Source organism: Sinocyclocheilus rhinocerous, unplaced genomic scaffold, assembly GCF_001515625.1.
Source record: "Sinocyclocheilus rhinocerous isolate Xijiao unplaced genomic scaffold, SAMN03320098_v1.1 scaffold1234, whole genome shotgun sequence".
Lineage (NCBI taxonomy): Eukaryota > Metazoa > Chordata > Actinopteri > Cypriniformes > Cyprinidae > Sinocyclocheilus > Sinocyclocheilus rhinocerous.
Window position 1 is genome coordinate 141,922 of NW_015656153.1, and position 26,950 is coordinate 168,871.

At 35.5% G+C, this 26,950-nt stretch overlaps 4 protein-coding genes across 5 annotated transcripts in view; 3 read left to right on the forward strand and 1 right to left on the reverse strand.

Annotated features, from left to right (window-relative positions):
• Positions 1–1,797: 1,797 nt before the first annotated feature.
• Positions 1,798–6,407, reverse strand: LOC107719449 (iron-sulfur protein NUBPL-like). Its single transcript, XM_016526857.1, has 11 exons — positions 6,070–6,407; positions 5,772–5,919; positions 5,607–5,641; positions 5,400–5,490; positions 5,264–5,303; positions 4,704–4,794; positions 4,338–4,431; positions 3,939–4,024; positions 3,538–3,658; positions 3,274–3,356; positions 1,798–2,821 (listed from the first exon to the last, which is right to left on the reverse strand). Exons 1-11 carry the CDS (start codon positions 6,199–6,201, stop codon positions 2,759–2,761), a joined length of 984 nt encoding a protein of 327 aa, XP_016382343.1. The 5' UTR covers positions 6,202–6,407; the 3' UTR covers positions 1,798–2,758.
• Positions 6,408–6,544: 137 nt separating this feature from the next.
• LOC107719450 (probable D-tyrosyl-tRNA(Tyr) deacylase 2) lies at positions 6,545–7,478 on the forward strand. The gene is made up of 3 exons (XM_016526858.1): positions 6,545–6,687; positions 6,767–6,836; positions 6,939–7,478. The coding sequence occupies exons 1-3, from the start codon at positions 6,574–6,576 to the stop codon at positions 7,259–7,261; spliced, it is 507 nt and encodes a 168-aa protein (XP_016382344.1). The 5' UTR covers positions 6,545–6,573; the 3' UTR covers positions 7,262–7,478.
• Positions 7,479–8,454: 976 nt separating this feature from the next.
• Positions 8,455–18,105, forward strand: LOC107719451 (protein O-mannosyl-transferase 2-like). Of its 2 annotated transcripts, none has more exons than XM_016526859.1 (21): positions 8,455–8,967; positions 9,052–9,136; positions 9,245–9,349; positions 10,506–10,614; positions 10,715–10,823; positions 10,912–11,071; positions 12,730–12,836; positions 12,940–13,022; positions 13,157–13,266; positions 13,811–13,877; positions 13,959–14,019; positions 14,118–14,196; positions 14,499–14,650; positions 14,742–14,833; positions 14,919–14,995; positions 15,114–15,185; positions 15,606–15,665; positions 15,756–15,861; positions 15,938–16,078; positions 17,363–17,474; positions 17,685–18,105. In XM_016526859.1, the coding sequence occupies exons 1-21, from the start codon at positions 8,696–8,698 to the stop codon at positions 17,788–17,790; spliced, it is 2,265 nt and encodes a 754-aa protein (XP_016382345.1). In that variant the 5' UTR covers positions 8,455–8,695; the 3' UTR covers positions 17,791–18,105. The 2 variants fall into 2 exon arrangements, with proteins under 2 accessions (XP_016382345.1, XP_016382346.1); XM_016526860.1 differs by having other exon boundaries at positions 10,912–10,978; positions 17,685–18,103.
• A 1,034-nt stretch (positions 18,106–19,139) lies between these two features.
• Positions 19,140–26,950, forward strand: part of lin52 (lin-52 DREAM MuvB core complex component) — a 14,813-nt gene continuing 7,002 nt past the window's right edge. Inside the window, exons 1-5 of the mRNA XM_016526861.1 lie at positions 19,140–19,209; positions 19,782–19,856; positions 20,058–20,095; positions 20,186–20,252; positions 20,516–20,599. Coding sequence (XP_016382347.1) covers positions 19,191–19,209; positions 19,782–19,856; positions 20,058–20,095; positions 20,186–20,252; positions 20,516–20,599 — 283 coding nt within the window. The 5' untranslated portion in view covers positions 19,140–19,190. The remainder of the gene's footprint in view (positions 19,210–19,781; positions 19,857–20,057; positions 20,096–20,185; positions 20,253–20,515; positions 20,600–26,950) is intronic.

Sequence of the window (26,950 nt, forward strand, 5' to 3'; positions counted from 1 at the left end):
GTGGGAAGGAATGGGTTTCCGGGTCACTGCAGACGAGGTTTCAGGAGAGAGATATCATGCAAATAACTACAGCCACATGCATAATATTGTCAGAATATCTCTATGATCTTAAAGTCAGGAGCTTAAAAATGCTGTTTTTAGCTAGGTTTTAAAATTAAATAAGTGCTGAATGGGCAAGACTTGCAGATCTCCAGAATTCAAGTATACAAGCTTCCTATGAGAGTATAGAAAGGAACTTCAATGGGTAGTTGTTTGTTACTGACACATGAAGGGGAAAAAATTCAAATTTATTGAATAAATAAAATAGGAAAGATCAATATGGTAAATTTTAACAGCTTTGCAGACTATATATTACAGGGGAGAAATGTGTAAAAAATTGTACCTTTAGAGTTCATAAAAGATGCATATTATTTAGAGCGTGCTGAAAAAAAATGGTAGAATTATTTTGAAACAGTTTTCACTTAGAAATTGCTGGTAAATTTCACAAATAATTACAAAGAAATGGCAATAGCATTCAATTAAATGTGAAATTTGAAGTAGAAATACTGAAATAGTATTTTCCTGTAAAACTTGCTCCAATAATATTAAAACTTCTTCAAAAAACATATTTTACAGTGTAGTATGCAGTGTTATTGTAGAATTTAGCTTCTATTATAGCTTTCATTAATATTTGAATCTGTTGTGTTGTCTGTAGTGTTAGTCACCTTTTTTTAAATTTCATTTTTTTATTTCAGTCAGGTTTATTTGCCTTTTTTATGGTTTTAATTGAATTATAATTTTAATTAACTATAATAACCCTGGTAATATACCCTTAAGGTATACTATGAACCTTTTAACGGTAAATAAGCCACAGTGACAAGCTGTGCTGTCCCTAAAGGTTCAAATTTTTTGCACATTTTCTTCTGAAAGTGTTCTGATGTTTCTCAGAATCAGGTCTCAAGATATAGCATTAATGAAGATTTATTATACATGCCAACAGTATACTTTAGCCGCTTTGAAAAACCTCGGCCCCAGAAGGCACGCACCTTACATAATTTTAATCAATTATACATATATATCTTCTATTATACATGTGCAGATCACCACTTCAGCCAATTTACAGGCATAAAGCCAAAACTTAAGCCATGAAGACTTCATCATGTACTGAACATAAGGATGCAGAGATTGCCACACATAGTTAAATAATTATTTATGCCATTTGCAATAATAATAATGATCAGGATCTGGTTGAAAAACTGTGCTGTTTTACATTACACAACTAGAATGATTTACAGTGAAGAGACCATTCTTGAGCAATATTCATTTTAGAGATAACGATTTCTCCTTAAATGTCTTTTGTTTGCACCTCAGCTTATCTTATTAACAGTATCTGCTCATGAATCAAAGATGAGACAGAAATAAGACTGCCCTCTGTCCTCTTGGGCTGCACAGCTACACCATTTAATTATTGATTTTTTTCCCCATAGCCTTAGGAAGTGGAAGCTATAAGCCACATTTACCACATGGGGCAAAGTCTGCATTTATAATGCCACTGAGAACGCCACAAGGACACTGTTTTAGAAATCCGTTTCTTGCCAGCTGGGAATTACCTGAAGCATGCTCAATCATGTTGCTTGTTAAGTAATCTGAATATGCCCATGTTATGCAGTGTCTCACAAGCAGATAAGGTTTCATGAGTGGAGGTCATCTGATCTAGGATCAGATTTATGAATGGTCTTCTCCCATTCGTTGTGAAATTCCCTTTCTGGGACAAAAATCCCAGGCAGAATTTTGGTGAATTCTACATCTCTATATGAATGGATGTTTATTTGCGGTTTACACCTCAATGACACACTCATGGGAGTGTGAGTCACAGCACTGCGCTCAATGACATTGGATAACGCTTTCTTTATCGTGAAAACGAAGAGAAAATAAATAACACCAAATGTGAAACTGTCCAAATTCAGCAGAGGTCATTGTACAGCTGAAACCCCGGGGTCGGTCTTCTGGGAACAGTTAAGCAATTGAGACTAAAAGAAAGCAAAATAGCTTCATTGCTGTGATGAATCACAGACTGGTCTGTCTGGCCAGTGTTCCACAGGGGTGGACTGAATACGGCTGTTTCAGCTGAGTCAAGGGAGCTGTGAAAATATGCAGGAAGTGATCCTGTTTTTCTCATCCCGTGAAAACTTCATCCCACTTTTCCTATTGGACCAGGACCGTTTATCTTTATTAAATGTAATTAAGTAACAGAAGAGTCCAATCATGTTACTGTCAAAAGAAGAAAATTTGTCATGGTTTAAGTGAAAGATCTAATTTAGCTATCACTATAAAACAAAAAACAAAGCACAAGCAGATGTATGAAAACATATGCACTGCCATCAAGTGGTCAAGATCTGTAATGAACATCTTTATGGATGAGGAATGACACTTTGCTGAAGCTGCCCGAAACCTGCCCTTTGACCCATTTCCTTTTATTTAAAAAACTTGTCAGTCTATTCTGGTGGGAAAAGATCCACATCTGAGATTTGTACATGGAAATGGACATTACATTAGGGCACTTATAATATGATCATAATTGCGATGAGTTATTATTTTCATTACATATTTTAATCTCTAAAGAACATGAACTGTATGTCAGTGCATAAATAAAGAACATAAATGATAATATTCTAATAGGTATATGCTACCAATTTAAATGAGTAAACAAGTAGGAGACAATGATACAATACTGATATTTTCCTCAGGTCAGCAAAACTACATTAAATGTGGACATCATTTATCTCGGATGCTCCGCTAGTCGGCGTACTACTGCTGCTGCAACTCTTCTGTAAGCCTCGGCCTGCAAAACAGGCAAATATGCATGAATATATTAGAAAACGATTTCATGAATCTTTTTTCAGATCAGTTCTATAAACGTTTGTTAAAAATGGGAAACTCTGTCTGACTGAAGTCTGCCAGCTAATTAGTCTCTTAGTGGATTATCTGTAAACATCTTTTATGTGAAATATCTTATTCAGGTCAGTACTAAATAAACAATAACATGCATTTTGTATGATCCTTCTTATTTTGGTAAAATAATTAACATTTTGAAGATTCTGCAAGGTGTATGTAAACCTTTGACTTCAACTGTATATTATATACAACAAATATACAATATTTGCATTTCAATTTTGTCATTTATCAATGCATGTTACCAAAGTGTAGTGCACCCAAAGATCATGGAAGGCTTACAGTAAGTAACTAATGGAAAACAATGAAAAGCTAGACAGGAATCCAACATGATTCACTTACTTCTGGACTATCTGGGGATGACACAACCACGGGCTGTCCCTTGTCTGATGTTTCTCTTATGTTGAGATGAAGAGGAATGTCTCCTGGAGTGAGAAAAGAAAACCTTGTCTCCTCACAGATTGGCCAATCCACTTGAATCAAATCTAGTTACATACAATTTGACCTCATAATATGTATTACATTTGATAAATATCAAAGTTTTTTATGTGCTTAAATGCTAAAACAGTCAGTCATAATGTAATACTTTATACAGAATGGCCTTACCAAGCATCTCAACACCAAGGGTCTGAGCCAGCTCTTTAGCCCCATCTGAGCCAAAAATGTGTGTTTGATGATTGCACTTGGGACACTGGAAAACACTCATGTTCTGAACCAGACCCAGCACCTGAATGCACAAAGCACATTCTTAAACGTAAATTTATATTAAAAAAATAAATAAAATACTGATACCAATCAGGTATTTTCTGTCGGAAATAACTGTCACAGAATTAACACAAAATTAAAGATTATGATATTAATATTTTTGATGCCATTTATATTGCTTCAATGTAGGTCTCTATCAGCAATTCAGCATGAACCCAACCTGCTTAAACTCTATTACTTTCCACTATAATTTAATGACAAGTTGGAGCTGGAGCCTTTAAATACAAAAGCAAATGCTTTACCTGAACGTTAACCTTTCTGAACATCTCGGCACCTCTTCGTGCATCTAGCAAGGCAATGTCTTGAGGCGTAGACACAATTACAGCACCTGAAAGACCAAATAAACATCAGTTTAGCATAAATTATACAACTAAGCTTGATGTTTGGTTACATTATGTTTAAGAGCCGTAAAGGCTGATTTCATAATGCATGTTCTGAATACTAGAAAACATTAATGCATCCAATTCTCTCCCACCTGATACCAGCAATGACAATCAAACCTTAAATGACAATCTGAATTGGAAAGATCCATGGCGCTGTGTTGTGACTGACATTAGGTAGAATGCTTCTTTCAGATTGTAATAGATGCCAAAAAGAGGCATACAGACCATAAATCAGCTGTAACACATTTGTTTATTTACCTGCTATAGGAATATTCTGAGTAATAGACAGTTGGACATCTCCAGTTCCAGGTGGCATATCAATCACTAGGTAATCCAGATTCCCCCAATCTACCTGCATGGAAAAAGTCATTATGGTAGTGAAAGGAACAACAATGTTGACTAAATTTGATTATTTTCTTAGACTGCAGAAAATGACACAATTTCACATGAAACTAGGGTAGAGAATAATTCATGCACAATCATTCAAAATGTGCCAATGGATGGAAATTGAACTCTATTGAAGAAATCACATCTATTTGTGCTGGATGAGGACAACTGAGAAAAAAAATAGATATTTGACAAAATCCTATTATCAGCAGCAATTTCCAAATCCAAATTGCACACCTGTCTAATGAGTTTCTCAATAGCTGACATCACCATCAGACCCCTCCACACAATAGGTGCAACCTCTTCAACCAGAAAGCCCATTGACATACTGTAGAGGACGGAGAAGCAAAAAGTAAAACCTTAAAACATTTAAACATTGTATAAAAGAAAAAAAAAACTAACATTCAAAAGTTTGCGGTCAGTGAGATTTTTAAAAAATAATTTAATGCTTCTATATATGATATTTATGTTACAGGAATCCTGAAAAATGTCGGTTTCAACAAGCTGCACAACTGTTCGACATAATAATAAGAAATGTTTCTTGAGCAGCAAATCAGCATATTAGAATGATTTCTGAAGGACACTGAAGACTGGAGTAATGATGCTGAAAATTCAGCTTTGACATCACAAGAATTATTTACATTTTAAATGACATTGTTACTGTAATTTTGATCAAATAAACGCAACCTTGGCGAGCATAAAAGACTTCTTTTAAATACATTTTGAAAATCTTTTGAACAGCAGGCTATATAAAATAACACGTTTGCACTATAACTATTAATCAGTCATGTACTTACCAAGGAATTCCAAAATTCACAAGTGGCCTCATTAAGTTCTCTGAAAATAAAGAAAAAAGGATCAGACTGACAAACTAATTTTCTTACAAAACAAGATATATTTTGTTTACAAAGCAAATGTGGCCACAAAACTCACTGTCGGTTAATTCAGGGTTTCCTTTTAGGTTCATTAACTTTGGAACGGAGGGGCCATAGACATCAGCATCTAGAATACCCACCGATTTACTCTACATGCAGCAGTGGTACGAAAAAAAGATATTACTGAAGGCAAATCGTCTAATAAAAAGTTAAATCATTTTGTGGTTTCAATATAGTGTCTGAGATAGGGTTATCTGAATGTCACCTGATCGTTAGCCATAAGTCCAAGAGCAAGATTCACTGTGAAGAAATTAAACTAAATGAGGTTTTCAGAGAAATGCTGGTAGTTGATTAAAGAGTAAAACAAACAGATTGGAAATTATTGTGGCATGAAACACACAAAGGTCAATGAACGCAAAAGACAACAGACCTGCTGTTGTGGACTTTCCCACCCCTCCTTTCCCTGATGCAACAACAATGACCTCTTTGACTCCAGCTATGGGCTTTTGTTTTGGCAAACCTCTGGCCATGTGCTGCCTCTGTCTCTCCTGTAGAGCTCGTTCACCAGCACCTGAAGTCTAAACAGAAAAAAGTGGGAGAATATGTGTCTGTAATACAGTCTAAACTGTAATGTCGTTGGGTTTATGCATCTATACACCATTAATAATTAGGGCACCTGTAATCAATAGCCATATTAAGTTTTACTCCATATTAAGAGTTTTACTTACCTTGAAGCGGATTTCATGTCTATTTTGATGTGCAGGAACAAATCTGCTAGCCAAAAGTGGTGTGCCTATAATGTTTGAGGACAATGTATATATTTGCAAAAGCCTTTTGTAGCTGTCGTGTAATTTAACCATCTTATAAAGCTCCCAGAGACGAGATTTCAGACAATGTCACGAACAAAACAAAGACAGAGACACCGCTGTGGTTTCCATGTGACACTCGTTTCTATCGGTTTAGTGCTTGGTTACGTCTTTGAATAAATCATATAATATATCACAAATACAGTGTAATTTTTTAAAACAAAAATATAGATGGCATGAGCTGTCGTGAAGTCGCATCGCACTGTCGACTCTTGATGACGTATATTGTTTATTCTCACGCGGTAGCGGAACCCCCGGTAGTTCCATGGTTAATTTCAAAATAAACTTATATTATTTATGTTACCTCGGAATTAAATTGATGATCACTGTCATTGAAATCGGCAATTTCCGGCATATTTCGTAGCAATGTCCGAGAGAACAGATAACGGCATGAAAGCGAGAGTGATTCTCCAGCAGTGTCTGCATGCACGACTGCAGGTCAAACCTCCAGATGCTGAGAGTGAAGCTGAATGGGTTGAGGTATCGGGAAAATATTTAAATAATTAATCTTAACCACAATTCTAGTTTTTGTCGAACTAATGACCTGCCTATTGTTCAGATTAATAGGGGAATGGTTATCTACATCTGCTTTTTCAAAGGTGCAACTGAAGATATAATCCCCAAAATGGGTATGCAATTGCTCCTGTCTCACATTTGCAATAAAACATGCATACATTAATTCTGAAATGTAATATACACTGTATTTAATTTACACCTGTTTTCTCACTCAGTGAACACATTGCTGAACACGAAGCTTTGTGAGACAGAATCTGGAAAGTACACTTCAGTCCTTCAGCTACCAGGCAGTGTTCTCATAGTACCGCAAGCTATGCTTGGAGGAAAACCAAAAGGAAAAGGGATGCAGTACCATGGCAACATTGGGAAAGATGAAGGCTTGAAGCTCTACGACAGCTTTGTGTCTCATAGTCAAAATGAACTCTCAACCTGCAAGAACAGTGACACTGTTACAGAGCTCAAACATGGAACGTATGGGAACAGACAAGTCCTGAAGCTGGATACAAACGGACCTTATACTCATCTAATGGAGTTTTAAGAATTATACAATTTCTGCTTGTAGATCAGTAATATATGAGTATATTAAGGACATTGACCTATACGGATCATTCAGAAGCATGAAAAGATTGTTAATACACATTTTTAGCTCCAAATTACAATTTATGCAATGCATACACCTGGTGCCTGTGTCTATGTCTGTTTTCTATCTATCTATCTATCTATCTATCTATATTGTACTTGCTTATCTAATAAAACAGTCCATAAATCAGTCATAATGTTTGTTGATTTGGCTGCTATTTAAATATAGTTCCAGATGCAATATCAATCACAAGATAATCCAGATTTAATCAATCTACCTACATATAAAAAGTCATTACAGTAAAGGGGAAATAATGCATAAATTGAATAATTTTCTTTGGACTGCAGAAAATGACACAAATTGTATTAGTAGTAGAAGTATACAGCAAATTATAGTTTTTTTTTTTTTAAGATATATTTATATATTATATATATTATATATTTTTTTCTTGTTCGCATAGGATAATGCACATACTTTATACACACACACACACACACACACTAATTACCATAAACCTAAAGAGATTGTGCTTTAAAAATAGACATGCTACTTATTCCATTAGCAGAGTTAACTAACTTTTATATTAAACTGAAAATAGAAAACATTGTTTTTTTTCCTATTAGACCCTCACAAATCTTGCTCGACGTGTCGTTTTTCTCACTCACATTTGTGACCCTGGACCACAAAACCAGTCTTAAGTCGCTGGGGTATATTTGTAGCAATAGCCAAAAATACATTGTATGGGTCAAAATTATCGATTTTTCTTTTATGCCAAAAATCATTAGGATATAGAAGTAAGTATCATGTTCCATGAAGATATTTTGTAAATTTCCTACCATAAATATATCAAAACTTAATTTTTGATTAGTAATATGCATTGCTAAGAACTTCATTTGGACAATTTTATAGGCGATTTTTTGCACCCTCAGTTTCCAGATTTTCAAATAGGCCTAGTTGTATCTCGGCCACATATTGTCCTATCCTAACAAACAATATATTAATGGAAAGCTTATATATTAAGCTTTCAGATCTGATCAGAGAATGCCACGCCACGCATTGGATTTACTGTGGCCGCATGTCCCTCTCCTGTCCAGCAGGTGACAGTAAAGTGCAGACATTTCCAATATCTCCCAAACCAACAATCCAGAACAGTTTATGGACATGCACATGCACAACAAACATGAGCTGGAAAGCATTAGGATCTTTGTAGTGATGAGCAAGATAATTTCTCATTCAGCGACATGTCAACACGACCAGACTGCAAGGTCTTAAATCCTGTGAGGATTAATTGTTTATTAATTAAACTCTGCGACTGAAGAAACTATCTTTATACGTTACTGGATTCGCTAACGTTACTTTGATAATGACTCATTGTCTTCAAGAAAGCTGCTAATGGACGGCAGACAGAAGGAGCATTACACGCAAATACAAGACACATCAGCTGTAAGACATCGAAAAACATGTAAGACAAACGAGGGGGCTGAGTGCCTTTCCCAGCCTTCTAGTGAGACTTCTAATGCGGCGAATAAAAGGATCCCCAAACGAGGAGGACACCTCAGTTCTCCCTCCAGAGATGACCATGTGCCAGTTTATACTCTGGTTCTGGTGCTTGTGCTCTCTGTATGTACACGCTTTTACAAAATCACTGAGCCTCCACATGTATGGTGAGTATTAGACAGTAAGGGTAAAATTGTGATTGTAAACCTACTATCAATGCACGATCAGTGAACATTATGGTCCATTTGCAGTTGGGATGAGACTCATTTCGGGAAAATGGGAAGCTATTACATTAACCGCACCTTCTTCTTTGATGTCCATCCACCCCTTGGAAAGGTATGGGTTTCAGACCCCTGCTAGTTGTAAGATCATGGGAATTATTTAGTCAGTTTTTGTGTAGTTTGTAGTGTGATTCAAAAGAATGCTTCTACACTCCTCACTCAGATGCTGATCGGCCTCGCTGGATTCCTGACAGGCTATGATGGGACCTTTCCCTTCATAAAACCAGGGGACAAATATGAGCACCACAACTACTGGGGGATGAGAGCGGTAAATCCCAGTTCAATTTATGCATATCTTTAAGACGGTTAATTTTAAGTAATTTTATTTTTCAATTAGTTTTTAATCAAATTTCATATTATATTTGAAATATGTGACCATGGACCACAAAACCAGTCATAAGGGTCAATTTTTCGAAATTGAGATTTATACATAATCTGAACGCTGAATAAATAAGCTTTCCATTGATGTATTCATTTGTTATGATAGGACAATATTTGGCCGAGATACAACTATTTGAAAATCTGGAATCTGAGGGTGCAAAAAAATCGAAATATTGAAAAAAATCGCATTTAAAGTTGTCCAAATGAAGCTGTTAGCAATGCATATTATCAATCAAAAATTAAGTTTTAATATATTTACAGTAGGAAATTTACATATTGAGAAAATCGCCTTTAAAGTTGTCCAAATGACGTTCTTAGCAATGCATATTACTAATCAAAAATTAAGTTTTGATATATTTACAGTAGGAAATGTACAAAATATCTTCATGGAACATGATCTTTACTTAATATCCTAATTATTTTTGGCATAAAAGAAAAATCAATAATTTTGACCCATACAATGTATTTTTGGCTATTGCTACAAATATACCCCAGCGACTTAAGACTGGTTTTGTGGTCCAGGGTCACATATAGCTTTTGCTTATTAAGCTAGGAAACAGTTATTTTAAATTGCAATAATATTTCAAAATATGACTGTTTTACTGTATTTTGATCAAATAAAACTTGTTTGAAAAAAACCTAAACCTACAGGCCCCAAACTTCTAAATTATATTGTATAATAAATACTATATTGAAGCATTGTGTAATGTGTATGTGTGTGTTCATTATATAATTAATATTTTTTATTAAATTATATTACATTATCATGGACATCATACACCAAAACACAAATTTCTTTTTAATTAAACCATGCAAAATTGCAGCTGAAAGATGAAATTAAAGAAAAATGCAAATATATATTTTTGGAAGTTGTATTTGAAATATACTTGGAGGTCCAAAAGTTATTCTAATTATGTATATGATGCCTCTTTATTTTATGTTGAATAAGAATTGTACTTTCCAAGAAATTGCCGTTAGCTTTTCTTTGCATTGTATTATTCTTCAAATGTGAGCTTTAATCCCTGTGATGAATTTGTGTTTAGTTCTGTGCAGCTCTTGGTTCCTGTCTTCCTCCTTTTGCCTTCCTTATTGTCCTGGAGCTGTCACATTCTACGCCAGCAGCGCTCATCGCAGCCTCTCTGCTTATCTTTGGTGAGCGTGGTAGTGATCATCAACACAGAGCTGACCTGTATTGAGTGAGGGCATTACGATGATGATCTAAATCTAAATCCACTGATGTATTTTACAACAGACACTGGCTGTATCACCTTGTCTCAGTACATTCTCCTGGATCCCATTCTAATGTGTTTCATCATGGACTCTGTTCTCTGCATGGTCAGATTCAACACACAGAGACTCAGGTAGAGGTATCTGAAGCATCTCTCTATGAAGCTTTGCTGGTCGAGTTTATGTACCTAATATAGAGCAAATTTTCATTCTCGTCTCTAGGCCTTTCAGCTTTTCCTGGTGGTTCTGGCTGCTTCTGACGGGGGTCTGCCTCTCTGGCTCTCTGGGGGTAAAGTTTGTAGGGCTGTTTGTCATCCTCTTGGTGGGAATTAACACAGCATTCGATCTGTGGAGGCTGCTTGGGGACCTCAGCTTGTCTTTGGTATGAATGAGAACCTGTTACAAGATTGAATATATTCTCAAATATACACTGTTCAAAAGTTTGGGATCAGTAAGATTTTTAATGTTTTTGAACAATATCTCTTATGTTCAACAAGGCTGCTTTTATTTGATCAAAAATACAGTACAAACACCATATTGCAATGTTACATTATGAAATATTATTACGGTTTATGTAAATTTACTTCAGTGTCACATGATCCTTCAGAAATCATTCTAAATTGTTGATTTGCTCAAGAAACTTTTCCTATTATTATTAATGTTGGAAACAGTTGTGCTGCTTAATGTTTTTGTGGAAACCGTGATACTTTTTTCAGGATTCTTTGATGAATAGAATTTTTTAAGAACAGCATTTATTTGAAATAGAAATCTTTTGTAACACTGTAAAAGTCTTTACTGTCAATTGATCAATTTAATGCATCCTTGCTGAGAAAAAAATCTTAAGAATTTCACTTTATTTAATCAGAAACACAGTCTAAATATTATTTGTATATTTTGCTGTCATTTTATTAGAAGTAGGCCAACAGCGCCCCCTAAGGAATTAAAACTCCTTATGGAACAGGCATTAGGACCCGGGGGAGGCTGCCTGCTGCCACTGCACGTGCTATTACTGTTTACTCTATCACACACCAAAGGTCATTCTGTAGGTGCATTCTCAGTTTAAACGCAGCAATCCAAAAGAGTGAATCTAATCACCATTCAGGCAAAACTTTGCTTCAAGAATGAGCCACAATGCTGACGTGATCTAATCGCTAGCACACCCTGAGCACATGCGGGTTAATGTTAAGAACAGCATTTATTTGAAATAGAAATCTTTTGTAACACTGTAAAAGTCTTTACTGTCAATTGATCAATTTAATGCATCCTTGCTGAGAAAAAAATCTTAAGAATTTCAAACTTTTAAATAGGGATGCACGATATTGGATTTTTGCCGATATCCGATATGCCGATAATTTTCAACTCATTTTGGCCGATAGCTGATGCCGATACCGATATATAATTATTTTTAATTTTGGTTAGTTTTTAACAAGAACTTATTTGTTAGAATTAAATAAACAATAATAAAGTTCTTTTGACAAGATTTGAAAATAACTATAAATAAACTATATATTAATCACTGAATCACTTTTTCAGAAAGATGCAGTGGTAACCTTAACATTTTATTTTATTATTTAAAGGGGTCATATGATGCGATTTCATTTTTTCCTTTCTCTTTGGAGTGTTACAAGCTCTTGGTGCATAAAGAAGATCTGTAAATTTGCAAAGACTAAAGTCTCAAATCCAAAGAGATATTCTTTATAAAAGTTAAGAGTCAGCCACATCCCCCTAAAACGGCTCGTTCGAACACGCCCCCACATATCTTAAATGGTCTAAAGCGAAGGAGTTGTAATAATTCAGAAAATCTTTTAGATTTCATAATTTGTTTAAAAAATATAACATATTACACATTAATGAATAAATCAGTATATATAAAATTATTTAATTTGTGTCATGTTTGTGATTTTTTTTTTGTTCATGTAAGCTATAGCTTCTGACCTTTAAATCAAAACAATTCCGATATTGGTCCGATAATATCATGCATCCCTACTTTTAAACATTAGTGCTTGTTGTGAATGAAAATATGTTCTCGTTTTTCACTAGCTGGATTTTGGGAAGCACTTATTAGCTCGAGTTTTTGGGTTGATAATGCTCCCATTGTTCCTGTACACTACAATATTTGCTGTTCACTTTATTGTCTTAAACAGAAGGTATGTTTGAGCCAATATTAATATTCTGTTCTATTATTAAAGCAGTTTATTGGTCATTAATGCAATAAAATAATGCTAAAGCTTTGTTCTTTTCGATACACAGCGGTCCTGGGGATGGGTTCTTCAGCTCTGCCTTTCAGTCTCGCTTATTTGGAAACAATCTGCACAACGCCTCCATGCCAGAGTGTAAGAACAACTTGAGCTCAAGATTTGACATTTTTACTGCTTATGTTTCGTTTTTTTACTTAAAAAACATATTGAACTGTGAAAAGATTAAATTTTCTGTCTAAATCCTGGCTTGTACCCCTCCCTCCACACAGATCTGGCATATGGCTCTGTCATAACTGTGAAGAATCTGCGAATAGCAGGAGGGTATCTGCACTCTCACTGGCACCTTTACCCAGAAGGTGTTGGAGCTCACCAGCAGCAGGTCGGTTCACCACCGTTTACTCTTAACAGACAGTTTGACAGCAGCACTACAGTAACACTATCTGGAAGGTTTCAAGATGAAAAACTGATCTGTAATTCTTAATTTGGTTCAAAATTTCTAATAACACTAGCGTTAAAAAGTTTGGAGTAAGAAAGAAAATATTAAGCAGCACACTGTTGTCAACACCGATGAAGATAATAATTAATAAATGTTTCTTGAGCAGCAAATCAGCATATTAGAATGATTTCTGAAGGATCGTGTGACACAGGATCACTGGAATGAATAACATTTTAAAATATAATAAAAACTGTTCTTTTAAATTGGAATAGTATTTCACAATATCACAGTTTTTACTGATTAAATAAATGCAGCCTTTGTGAGCATAAGAGACTTCTTTCACAGCATTCAAATAATCTTCCCAACACCAAACCTATGAATGTCTAAATGTGCACATTTGATTTGTGGCTTGAATTTAGTAGTTATTCTGTTGATGATGATAAATCATCTCGCTGTATAAATCTATTTTGCATCTTACCTCATGTAGGTTACAGCCTATTTGCACAAAGATTATAACAACCTATGGTTGGTCAAGAGACCTGACAACTCTGACGGTGAGTTCTTGTACATGTTCTTGTACATGTATTTCTAGATACACACTGCACAAGAATCAATAACTCCTGTTCCCTGCTAAGATCTCACAGGGCCTCCAGAACTGGTCCGACATGGTGACATCATTAGACTGGAACACAAAGAGTACGTATAAGGTCTTTGGGAAAGCAACATAGTTATGGCCTAAAAGAATGATGTGAACTGTTAGTTTAAAGCAGTGCACGCCTGATTTTCTTCATCAGAACTACAAGAAATCTTCATAGTCATTTCCATGAAGCTCCACTGACCAAAAAACACCTGCAGGTCACAGGTTACGGCATTGTGAGTACTGTATTTTTTTTTCATTAGATGTTACCATTCATGTATTATAATATTTTGGCATTATTATAGAAACCATGTTCCACTATCAGTTGATTAGGTGGGTTTGTGTTCTATCAGCTTAATAGATTCAGCTTTGTTTTTATTTTCTGATTGTATCGTTGCCAGAATAAAGATGACCTTGTGCTTCTAGTTAACATCAAACCTCAGCACAACTTTAAATCTCCAAATGAACATTGATCATTTTCATAAGTTCCAATAGAGTAGCATTACAAATTTTAAACAATAATGGCTTTTCATTTCAGAACGGAAGCGGAGACGTGAATGACTTGTGGCAGGTGGAGGTGTGTGGAGGGAAGAAAGGAGATCCGGTGAAGGTGTTGCGTAGTAAAGTGCGTTTTCTCCATCGCTCTACAGGCTGCATGCTTTGCTCCTCTGGAAAGACTCTTCCCAAGTGGTGAGAGCGTTCATTCAGCAGAAACCTTAGGTGTGGTCTGTAGTGCATAACACACAGAAAACCATTTAAACTGAATTTGACTCTTCTACAGGGGATGGGAGCAAGTGGAGGTCACATGTAGCCCATATGTCAAAGAGACCCCCAACACACAGTGGAACATTGAGGATCACATCAACCCTAAACGTATGTTCATATAGCTAATAGACCGAAATGTGCCATTGGATGGGTTTTACTTCGATGTTCATGCAACATCTTTTTATGTCTACAGTGCCCAACATCAGTCTTTCAGTGCTCAAACCAACTTTCCTGGAGATCCTCTGGGAGTCTCATATTGTGATGATCAGGGTAAGATAAAATTACCCTAAAGGAAAATCTACCTTTTAAAATGCTGCTTTTGCTTTGGAATGGTTCATGAATGAAAATATATGGGTTTAAGTTTAGTAAACCTTGTATTTTTGTTTAGGGAAACAGTGGTTTAAAGCCCAAAGACAACGAGATGAACTCTAAACCCTGGCACTGGCCCATCAACTATCAGGTAGATTGTCTAAAAAGACTGTTTAAAGGGAAACCACTATTTTGAAAGTGATATTTTATTATTATTTATTTATTATTTATAATTAATTAATAATTTGAATAAGCTTTACTTTTTATGTTTTGTTTTTATTTTAGTTTTAGTAATTTTATGTACCATTTTTATGTTTTTTAATATTTCTATCTAATTTGATTTTTTAGTAATTTTAGTACTTCAGCTTATTTTATTTTCGTTAGTTGCCAAGACAACATTTCTCATTTATTTTATTTCCATTTTTATTTCTATTGAAAATTTCTAATGAAAATGTTTTTTATTAATTGATTTTTATTCGCTTTAGTAAAATGTATTTAAAACTAACAAAACTGTTTTGAAGATCCACATCTATTGGAGTACTATCTCATTATAATTCATTATTCATAATAGGGTTTGAGGTTTTCTGGAGTGAATGAGACAGAGTACCGCGTTTATCTTCTCGGGAACCCTGTAAGTGTCTCTGACTTTTCTTTTTTTTTTGCCCTATGTTTCCTAAGATCTCTTGTCGTATCATTACTGAAGATTACCTTTTATCCACAGGTCATCTGGTGGCTGAATCTCTTGAGTCTGGCTCTGTTTGTTTTAATGCTGACAGTGGCATCTTTAGCAAAACAGAGAGGAGTGAAGATGGAGGGAATGAGGAAAGGTAAGCAGCACTACATATTGTACAGTACTTAAAAAGAGCCAATCATAAGTCTAAAACAGCTGATGTTGTCTTTCAGTGCACTGTCACACTCTCATGGAGGGTGGTGGGATGCTGCTTTTGGGTTGGCTATTGCACTACCTCCCGTTCTACATCATGGGTCGCATACTCTACTACCACCATTACTTTCCTGCCATGTTGTTCAGCAGTATGCTCACAGGTACGACGGCAAACCAGATAAGCGTGGGGACTAGGGCTGTCAAAATGGCTGAAAAACTAAATTCGAATTTTGTACTTAAATATGATCAAAATTCGAATTATATTCTAATTTAAAATGCATAATTTCAGTTATGGGGAGGAATAGCTTTTGGCTTCTCTTCTGAGGCCACAAGAGGGCGCATCGAGCAAAATATTACTAATGCACGTTTTTAAGATTACTTACAACAGAACAGCAATGCATTTTATGGACGACCGTTTCGTGAACCTAGGAGAGGAGGTAATTCTGACTTTGCTATGACAATCTGGCGCTTCTGAATCAGCTGCTGTTTTGTTATTAGTTTAAGTATTTGCTATTGACTGTTCAAATTCGGAGTTTTGCGCATTGTGTGTGTGTGTGCGCGTGAGCGAGAGAGAGAGAGAGAGCGAGAGAAAGAGAAAGAGAAAGAGAGCGAGAGAAACAGAGAGAGCGAGAGAAAGAGAGCGCGAGAGAAAGAGAGCGAGAGCGAGAGAGAAAGAGAGAGAGAGAGAGAGAGAGAGAGCGAGAGAGAGACGAATGTGGATTTTTATTTTAAATTTGATGAATATTCGAAATTCGAAAAAAAAAATTGACAGCCCTAGTGGGGACTGCATTGGTCCAATAGGTTATGCTGCAGTCAGAGCTGCCTTCTTTGAATTACAATCAAATGAACATTTGCTGAAAATCTATTCACCCTCATGCCATCCAAAATGTAGATTTGGAGAAATTAACACTGACATTACATCATTTGCTCACCAGTGAATGGGTGTCATCAGAGTGAGTCCAAACAGCTGGTAAAAACATCGCAATATTTGTTTAGAACTGCTTTGGACTGTTTTCACTTGTTTGATCTGTGCATATTTCTCTCCTGATATACACAAGATGTTGTTTTCAGTACAGTAGAGAAAGCAGTGTTATAGATAGGGGACTCGTATGTTAGCCAGAAGCAATGGTTTGAAGTTAAAAACATCTTAATGAATTTGTTTCTTATAAACAGCTGTTTGCTTCACAAGACATTAATTGATAGACTGGAAACATGTAGATTACCTGTGGATTATTGTGATGTTTTTATCAGTTATTTGGATTCGCATTCTGACCGCACCCATTCACTATTGGTGAGCAAGTGATGGAATGCTACATTTCCGGAAAAAAAAACAAAAAAAAACTTGTCTACATATTTCAAATTTTGCAGCATTAATTAGCATGTTTAGACACAATGTTATCTCAATAAACGCATTTAATTCTAACATTTAATGACCTTTGTTTAAGGTATTACTCTGGACATCTTCCTCCAGAATTTACACCTTCTCCTTAGTTCATCCGTATCCCATCATCTTATGAGGGGAGGTCAATTTATATTCCTGTTAGGGTTAATCTACAGGTAAGGCTCTAATATTTAAATGTAGTTATTTTTGGGCTAACATCACTTTTAAGCTTTTATTATATTTACAACATTTGCTGTTGTATATTAATTTTATCTAATGCTGAAATTGTGCATTTTGTACAAATGTTCTATGTATTATGTTTTTTAGGTCACAAATTCAGTCAATTTCTAATATTGATCTCACACTTGAATTTCTACTTGTTCCAGCTTTTATCTCTTCCACCCTCTCTCCTATGGTATGCGGGGGCCGCTGGCGCAAGACCCTGCCTCGTCCATGGCTGGCCTCAGGTGGATGGAATCCTGGGAATTTTAGACCATTTTAGACAATTTTGAAGTGTCCAGGACTTCATAAAATCTTTTTAACCATTTCAGTTGTTACATGTTGACTAGCTCATTTCATTGTGGAAGTAGTCTTTGCTCTGCTGTTAGGCTGTGATGACACTTTTTAAAATATTATTTAAAATATTATTTTTATTTTACATTAAAGCTTGATGGTGTTTAACTGCTGTAGCTGGACTGAACTAAACGGACAATTAATAAAGTGCCTTTCAGGTTTCAGATTTAAAGACTCTGATGATGTATAAAATATTCACTCCTTCAATTGGGTTTTGTACATTTCATTTGTTACATATTTTGTTCTTCTGAGAGAAAAAAAATTAAGAATTAGTGTATTCAAAAATAGCAACCTTTGATGCATCACAATATTATATTTCTCAGCTACACAAGTTGTGGTTTTGATCAATTAAATTGCCATTTCTAGGTCATAGCACTGAATTTCATTTTGGATTTTCAAAATAATTAGCTGTGTCCCTTTGTTATTGTGTTACTGGAATTGTTGCCTTAAATGCAGATCAATGGCTGACTGAAATGAATACATTGCAAAAATGTGCATGTATTTGGACTTAATTTGTGTTGCATTTAAGAGCAACACCTTTTCTAAGTCCTTTTACTGAGAATTCTTATCATAAACCACCATCATGCTAAGAAGAAAATAGTGTTATTTGTGTTGGACTGTATATTTGTACCCCACTTATTATCCTATCCCTGAAGTTTAACGTTTTCTTGCTAAACTAATCTTTGCTGACAGGTTTTATAATCTCCACTTATTAATAAAGTGGCTTTGTTCTAGCCACTGTCTTCAAGCAACTTTATCTGGCTGATTTTTCCCTTTATCTCAACCAGCTTTGCAGTGTCTGGTCCTTTCTCTGACAGTCTCTGAATTTGTCATATTTAAGTAATGCTACATATCGCTTTATATTAACACACTGAAATGTTGATAATGCATAAATGGTCTATTTAATTCCCTGTCACTGTATTTGTTGCCAATATCTCTAACATCTCAAGTTATCCTGATGTATTTTCTTAAATATAGCATAATTGACTCAGACTATTTAAAAAATTTAATCAATTTTATCAAATGAATACCATGGTAAAAAATAATGTTACTTCTCAAGTGAGCTGAAAGTCATGTGAATGTTGCGACCATAGACTAAGAAAAAAAAAGGTTGCGACATCTCACACAACACAAGAGGGCGAAATATACGTATTTACAAAATGTGTAAATATGAGAAATATGTGAAGAACTTGCTGTTGAATTTTGTAATTTTGAAAGTTCAATACAAAAAAAAACAACAACAACCCAAGAGGGCGGGGCTACAGGCATCCACGGCCTTCAACCATTGGCTGCCTCGAATCACGTGTGTTGTTATCAAGATGGCGTCTCCGAATGGAGGTAAATTTTAATTCCTCTTTTCCCTGGTAACGTTAGTTGTTATTGTACTAGTGCAACTCACCGATTAAACCTTATATATAAACTGTTATGCTAGTCAACATATCCTCTTAAAGAATTGATGAATTCAGTTTCAAAAAAGGCTTTTCCCTCGGAATAGCGTCATAAAATTGTTTGGAGTCAGTCATTAGCAAGCTACGTGTCAAGCGACATCGGTTACTATATTAAATATTATACGAATGTATTGATGCAGCGGTTATGTGGAAAAGAGTACTTTTTGTATCTTGTTTCTATTTTTAAATATGTATTTTTGTTTATTTTAACAAGCATTGCTATCCAATGCAGCTAGCTCAGCTGGATCACAACAATACAAACAGCTGAGTAAACATAACCTAACCTCCCCCTCTAATGTGACTTGTCATAACATTACATGCAAACTTAACATTATATCCTGCAAAACATGAGGATTGTTTCTTCGAAAGTTACAGCATTTAAACTTAAACCAGTGTCTGAACCAGTGTTGTAATAAAGGGCATGTATCGTTTATTTATTTATTTTATATATATATTATTTAGGTGAGGACTTTGAATCCTCTCTGCTAAGTTTTGAAAAACTTGACCGAGCTTCACCTGACCTGTGGCCGGAGCAGTGTAAGTTTGAGTGTCTAATTATTATTGATTTAAACTAAAATAGTATATTATAAGATGTAACATTCACAGATGTTTCCAAATATGACCCTAACGTTTGTTGAAAAACAAACGTATTTAAATATTTTTATTTTGGCCTGTCATATTTTTGTACCCTTGAATGTTGTTTTGAAAGTCCCATGTGCTTGTTTAACATTTTAACAGTACCGGGTGTTTCTGAATTTGCTGCATCCTTCAAAAATGTGAGCAAAGAATAAAATTATGAATGAAAAGAAGTTATTTTGAAAGTTTGCATTCAGACATGAAATTGAGACTTCTGTTTGTTGTTCCAGCCTATCACGAATTCTCCGCCCAAGTGGATGGCTGAACTGGAGTCAGAAGATATTGAAATGTTGAAAGGTCTGTTGCCTCTTTCATAAAACCAAAACAAATTAAATCAAGCTTCTCGTGCATAATTTTAGCGTTTTTATATTATGGACCTATCTTATGACACATGCTTTGTTAAATTAAAGATCTTAATATTCGTAGACAAATTGCAATATGAATTTAGAAAAGCTGTGGTATTTTTTGTGTGTTATGATCTTTTTTTTATTTTTGGCATTGGCACTACAAATATTAATCTTCTTATGTTTGTTGTTGTTGTTGTTGTTGTTTTTAATTAGAATTAGGAAGTTTGACCACAGCAAATCTGATGGAGAAGGTGAAGGGACTGCAGAATCTGGCTTATCAGTTGGGTTTGGAAGAATGTAAGTAATCTTAGTTTCTTTGAAACATTTAGTTCATCTGTGCATTAAGAACAGGCTTGTAGGCTTTGTAAAGCCTCCACTAGATGGCGATATTAGCAAAGAAGAAACACATTTATGAACAGGAGCTGCTATTAACCGTTTTTCTCCTGTTGTTAGCTTCATGATAGAGAGGTACTTTAAAACATATAAATTATTATAAATAATCTAGCACCTAAATCCATCTGAAACGTACCAGAAAAGTGACTTCTTTATTTATATATTTTTTATGCATTAGTTAGTTGGTAAGTCTTAAATAAATCCCCACTCCATATATAAACAGAACTGGCTTGTTGCCCAGTAGCTCTGAAATGTTGTATCACAGAATTGCTAGATGTAGTATTAATCCATACTGGCAGGATTACAGAAAAGATAAGTGTTTCCATGACTTTCTAGATGAAAATGGGCATCAAATGTACAAATATTGTGCAATTTGTAAAGTGAGTAATGAGTAACACTGGTTTCAAATATATTACATTTCTTCTGACATTTTGACCTTTTCGTGGAATGTTCAAAATAATCCCTCAGCAATCTTCCTTTCAATGAGAAACTAGGGTGAATCTAGTTAAATCTCACACTCAAAACTATATCCGTTTGCTTGAATTTACCATATTATTTTGAACAACTTTATTTATTCCGAACATGTATAAATTGAATGTCTTACTGACCTGAAATATTCTTTCCTATGTTACTCTATTATATTTGAGTAAAGATTTTTTTAAATTGATATTTTTAATATGACATCTCATGTTTCTGTGTTCACCATTTAATATTGAAAACATCTGAATTTCTGTATAAGTGTCAGTTCTCTAGGGTAAATGTGCCACTTTTAGGTACAGCTTTTAGGTACATGTTGCTTTTGCTATGTAAAAATGGCATTTTTTACAAATAGAAAGGCCTGAGTCTGTTCTGCCTGCATTTAATATCTTTGACTTTGCACTCAGTAGGCTTTCTAGCAGTGTAATAAGTCAACCTAGATGTCTCCACCCTCCTGTTATTTTGTCCTCTGCTTGTTCATGATGTAGGAATGCAACATGCTCCAAGACATTTATTAATTTTAACAGGAGTAAGAAAATTAATTTCCAATGCTGAAAGCAGGTCCTCTCCATCTAATATATAACCCGTGCACCACAAAACTGTGATTTAGTGTGAATTTGATTTCATATTTGTTTCTTATATATCTTTGGCTATACCCACCCACTGGTTACCTTAGTCTCTGGTTAGACTTGCTCCTGTAATGTGGAAAATATACTGGTGAAGTGATGAGAGGTCACCTTGTGAGTTCACTGCTGATTTGTAAAATCTCCATCAAGAGCGCACGATTAAAGTCGGCTCGTTCAACCAAGATTATGCCAAACTAAATTTGTCACAGCTTTATGCCATTGAGCGAAATAATAGTCAGAAATAGTCAACTGCATGAGCTCCACAAGTTTTGCATAAAACCAAATGATCATGTTCTCAAGCGTAATTTGAGAATGATCCAAAGAGCATTTTGTGCTTTATTGGAAACGAGAACATCTGACCATCAGTTGGTGTTCACATGATCGATGTAGTTAGATTAGTAAACTAGAGAGTGCAAAATACGAAATGTGTCATATTCATTTTATCTGTTCAAAAGTTGAAGAAGGGAATACTTCTATTCGGGACGAATTAAATTGATCAAAAATGTGACAAGTAAAGATATTTACAATTTGACAAAAATATAATTTTCAAATAATTATATTTTAAATTTTTTTTTTTACATTTAAAAATCCAGAAAAAAATGTATCATAGTTTGTCATAGGCAGCAAAACTCGGCATATTAGAATGATTTCTGAAGGATCATGTGACACTGAAGACTGGAGTAATGGCTGCTGAAAATTCAGCTTTGCATCACTGCAATAAATTACATTTTATAATATAATAAAATAGGAAACAGTTCTTTTAAATTGCAGTAGTATTTCACCTGTTTTTAACATATTTTAATCAAACAAATGCAGCCTTGCTGAGCCTAAGAGACTTTATTATTACAAAATCATACATAACTGTAGTGTACATCATAATGTTTCTTTGTAGTACATAGTTCAAATTCAAAATGTGGTCTCAGGCTTTTAGACTGTCTTTACACATTTGCAGATTTTTAAAAGATATGTAACATGAACATAGAAGAATTTTTCCTGCTGTACAACACTCTGTGCTTACATCAATTCATTATATTACAGAATTACGTTATGAATCCTCTCAGTATTCTATATTTCAGTACGATAAAGGTATTTTAAATAAGCCTACTGGTATGTAAAGCCTCTGCACTGAGGAGACAGATATGAAATTACGATTATCATTCAGCTCAGAGCAGCATTTAACGTGGCGCCCTTTAATGTGGTGTGGTTTAATTTTCTTCCTTCTCCTAGCTGTCAGGAGAAGCCTTGTAAATCTGAGCTACTTTTTCATCATGTTTCTTTCTCTCTTCAGCGCCTTTAAACGAGCTGAAGAGAGGTAGTGTTAGGAGATGGGAGGGTGAGGAGGAGGAAAAAGATTTACTGCACATTTGGCACGACGGCCATTAAAGTCCTGATCTGGTTAATGGGGATAATGCAATCAGGCAGTGAAAACTCACCCCAAAGGCAAGGTTATCAGCCACACATTTGTTTTAGATATTTATTTCGACCTTCGCCACATGCAGATGCCGAGTCTTTAGATGCATTATATGTTTGGGATGGAAAAATATGATCAACAGCAGCATAAATTAAGCTTTGATTAATCGTGTACTTATGTTAAGCTTAAAATTGATAAATAACAGTATATTAAGTATCTTAATGGCTTGATCTTGAGTGGATCAGCACATTTTCATTTGGAACTGCTACATGAGAGGTGCGACCGTAGGCAGATAAGGATATCATGTGCATGTGTGTGTATTTATTTGTGTGTGTGAGCGTGACATGTGCCACACCAGTCTCCTTGGGGACGTTTACCCCTCCTCTCCTAGCTGAGTGACGCTGATCAGGGTCGTTGTGGGAGGGCCTGACGCGTGCCTACCCCTCCAGCCCCCCACCAGTACCCATCTGCTGCGGGCCGTGATGAATGCTGCTGTCGGGGGGCTGCTGAGCATGGTCATCAGGCCCCAACGCTCCCACAGGACCAGTCACTACACTGATAAGTACTGTTATTGAAGGTAATTGAATGGAGAGTGCTCCTCTGGGACAGCCAGGCCTCAGGCGATGCTGATGATATCTCTGATTCCACTGCGGCGGCTTGCACAGATGATGTAACACACTTGTTTCTACTTGAGTAATTGGGGTGTTTTTTTAAATGGGACGTCAAATAATTTTGAAACATCTTGTAGGTCTAACAAGATTTTTACTTTGTGTGTTTAGTAGCAAAATAAGCAGCAGGATAATAGGAAAAGATTATATTTATTAATAGTGCCTACTAAGGGGTTTCAAAACTCCCTAACCCTGAGGATTAAACATGAACAATTGCTTGTTGAGAAGAAGTGTGCTATTACTTTTCAGATTTAGCTATGTGTCTTTCAAACATCTTTGCAATTATATAGCAAAACCCTGGCGACCATCCTAGTGTCATTCTGGCAAGTTTTGTACAGTAAAGTAGCACTCCCATAAATCTAGTTAGTTTAATGTTTTCCTGGACAGATATCTTAATTGCTGTTTATTACAGATGCTACGATAGGAGCACATATGGCTCAAAGACAAATAAGAGTGTCTACAGTAAGGAAATGGAAGTCTTTTAAAAATCTAATACAATATATACAATTGAATAAGTTTTTTTTAAATGTACTGTTTGTATTTATGGTGGTTTCATGTGGTTTTGAAAAACGTCTGTGTACCATTTTCAAGAAATTACTCTGGAAATGTCATATAGTGTAACGATCAAGTCAAAATAATATTTTGAGTATTAAGTAATATTTATATATTTTGTACATTTCTTTACACTTTAAATACATGTGAGTGCATATCTTAATCATCTTTTTCAAACGCATTATATAGTGTTATAAAATTGTTATAGTGTGTGTGTATCTATATATGCATATATAATATACATACACTATATATAGTGTGTGTGTGTATACACACACACAGACACATACATAGTGTATACAGTATATATAATAAATTATTAATTTATAATCATGTTTTTGGGGAGTTGCACCACATGACATTTTACAACCTGATCTAGCCTTGCCATGTAATAAAAGAACCAAATTATCTGATATTTTATCTGACCTTGACATGCAGTCATAAGGGTCTGCAGAAGTCCTCTCTATGATGTCTTTTTTTTTTTTCTACATGTTTTTTTTTTTTTGCAGACTAAAGTTAAATATAATTGTAAACGTTTTGAAGGTTTAGAAGTTCAAAAGCTTTGTTAAAATATTTTCCTTAAGAAATAATACTGAAAGATTAAAAGTTCAATCTTTTAATCCTTTTTCCTGCATTAAAATGTCAGGAGAGTTTTGTCAATTTTGGACCATCATCTTAAAGGGGTCATATGATGCTGCTAAAAAGAACCTTATTTTGTGTATTTGGTGTAATGAAATGTGTTTAAAATATCTCAAATAAAAAAAACTTTGAATTTAATTTGAATTTAGAAATTAAAAACATGCTCATTACATAGGAAGTATATTCAAGTAGTTGTATGTATAAATAACTATATTTTTGTACAAATTAATAGATCCTCACAAAAACTTGGTGTCATTTCACTGACCCATACATGGTGCTTCATATAGTAGGAAAACCGGTACAGATGCACCATGCTAAAAGTTAAAGATCCACAATTAGGAACAAAACTCTGGCTCGCAACATCCAAGAACCTCCTGCTGTTCAATCTGTTCTTGCACCCAGTATGAAGGTCACACCCGTCCAGCGCTAATGGCCCCAATGTTCACTGCCTCCTCCCCTAGATCAATCTCTTCTCTATTAAGCGGAGTGTGTCGCTGAATATGATTGCAGTGATGCTACCCTACCGTAGTAATGTGCTTCCATCAATCCATCAGAGACACCCGACCGCAGGGGCAAGCAGTTATGAAGTGCTGCTAGATGACAGGCTGAGCTGGGGGAAAGCTCTCCTTGACTTTACTCTCCTCTGTCTTCCTGTCCTCTCACCTTCCCCTCCCCTCACACACTACTCCTGCTGCTTTATGGCCATTACAGTGCCCGACTGGAGAAGGAAATGTTTATGGAATCACATTCAAAATATAATCCTTAATTTCCCTTCGTTTTGACCCTGACTTGCTATGACGACATTCAGACCTTTCGACCGCACAGATACATCCGAGCTCGGCTCAGATTTGGACCAGCGCAGCGGGAGAGTGGAGGGAATTCATCTAACTCGCTCTCCCTTCTCCGTCCTAGCCGCCACCTCTGTCAACAGATCGGAAATGACACCTTATTTCCATAAATACATTAGGAATTCATTGGATTTTCTTTCCTAGCTAATCATAGCGCCTGTGTGAAACCTTTTAGGCTTTTTAATGAATGAATTTTGACTGATTGCCTATTAATAAGGACACCTCTTGAACAGGGATAGGCTGTGGCAGGGCTGGCTGGCTGGCGTGTGTGTAATGATTCGTGGTGTCAAGCGGTTGGAGGGAGGGGTGAGAAGAGGAGAGCTCTCGGCTGGGACATTAAGAGGAAGCAGTGGCTCCCTTGGGAAATCACTCACCATGTCTGCATCTTAAATATCTCTGTGAAGTATCAATAAGTAGGTAATTGAATTTTGAACACAAACATGAGCATCAGGTGTATGTGTTCCAACACGGGGACGAGAGGGTGGGTTTGTGTGCGAGCGTGTGTCTGTCCTCCCCCGTCCCATGAGGTTTAGGCAGCGAGAATGGATGTTAAATCTATTAAATAAAGATTACTCCCTGTAATAGCCAAGTGGCAGTTTCAGATGCGCAACAGGGGCACGATTAGTGTGTTTGACTTCAAATGAAAGTGAATTGGGGCAGTCAGGTTTTGGAGAGAATTCAGTTTAATGTCCAGGGATTCATTTTCTCCTTAGACTTAAAAACAAACCGTCTTGTCTCTAGATGTGCTTTAATGGCCTCTAAAAGATGCTTACATCTCCCAAGATAAAAGAGCATCCATTACAGTTAAACTGCATTGATTTTGAAACAGAAAAGTTTAATGGTAACATATAATTGATCATATTTCATTTAATGTGTTGCTTGCAAACCTATGCATTTATTATTTAATATGCACTGAACAAAATTATAAACGCAACACTTTTGTTTTTGCCCCCATTTTTAATGAGCTGAACTCAAAGTCTAAGACTTTTTCTATGTACACAAAAAGCCTATTTCTCTCAAGTATTGTTAACAAA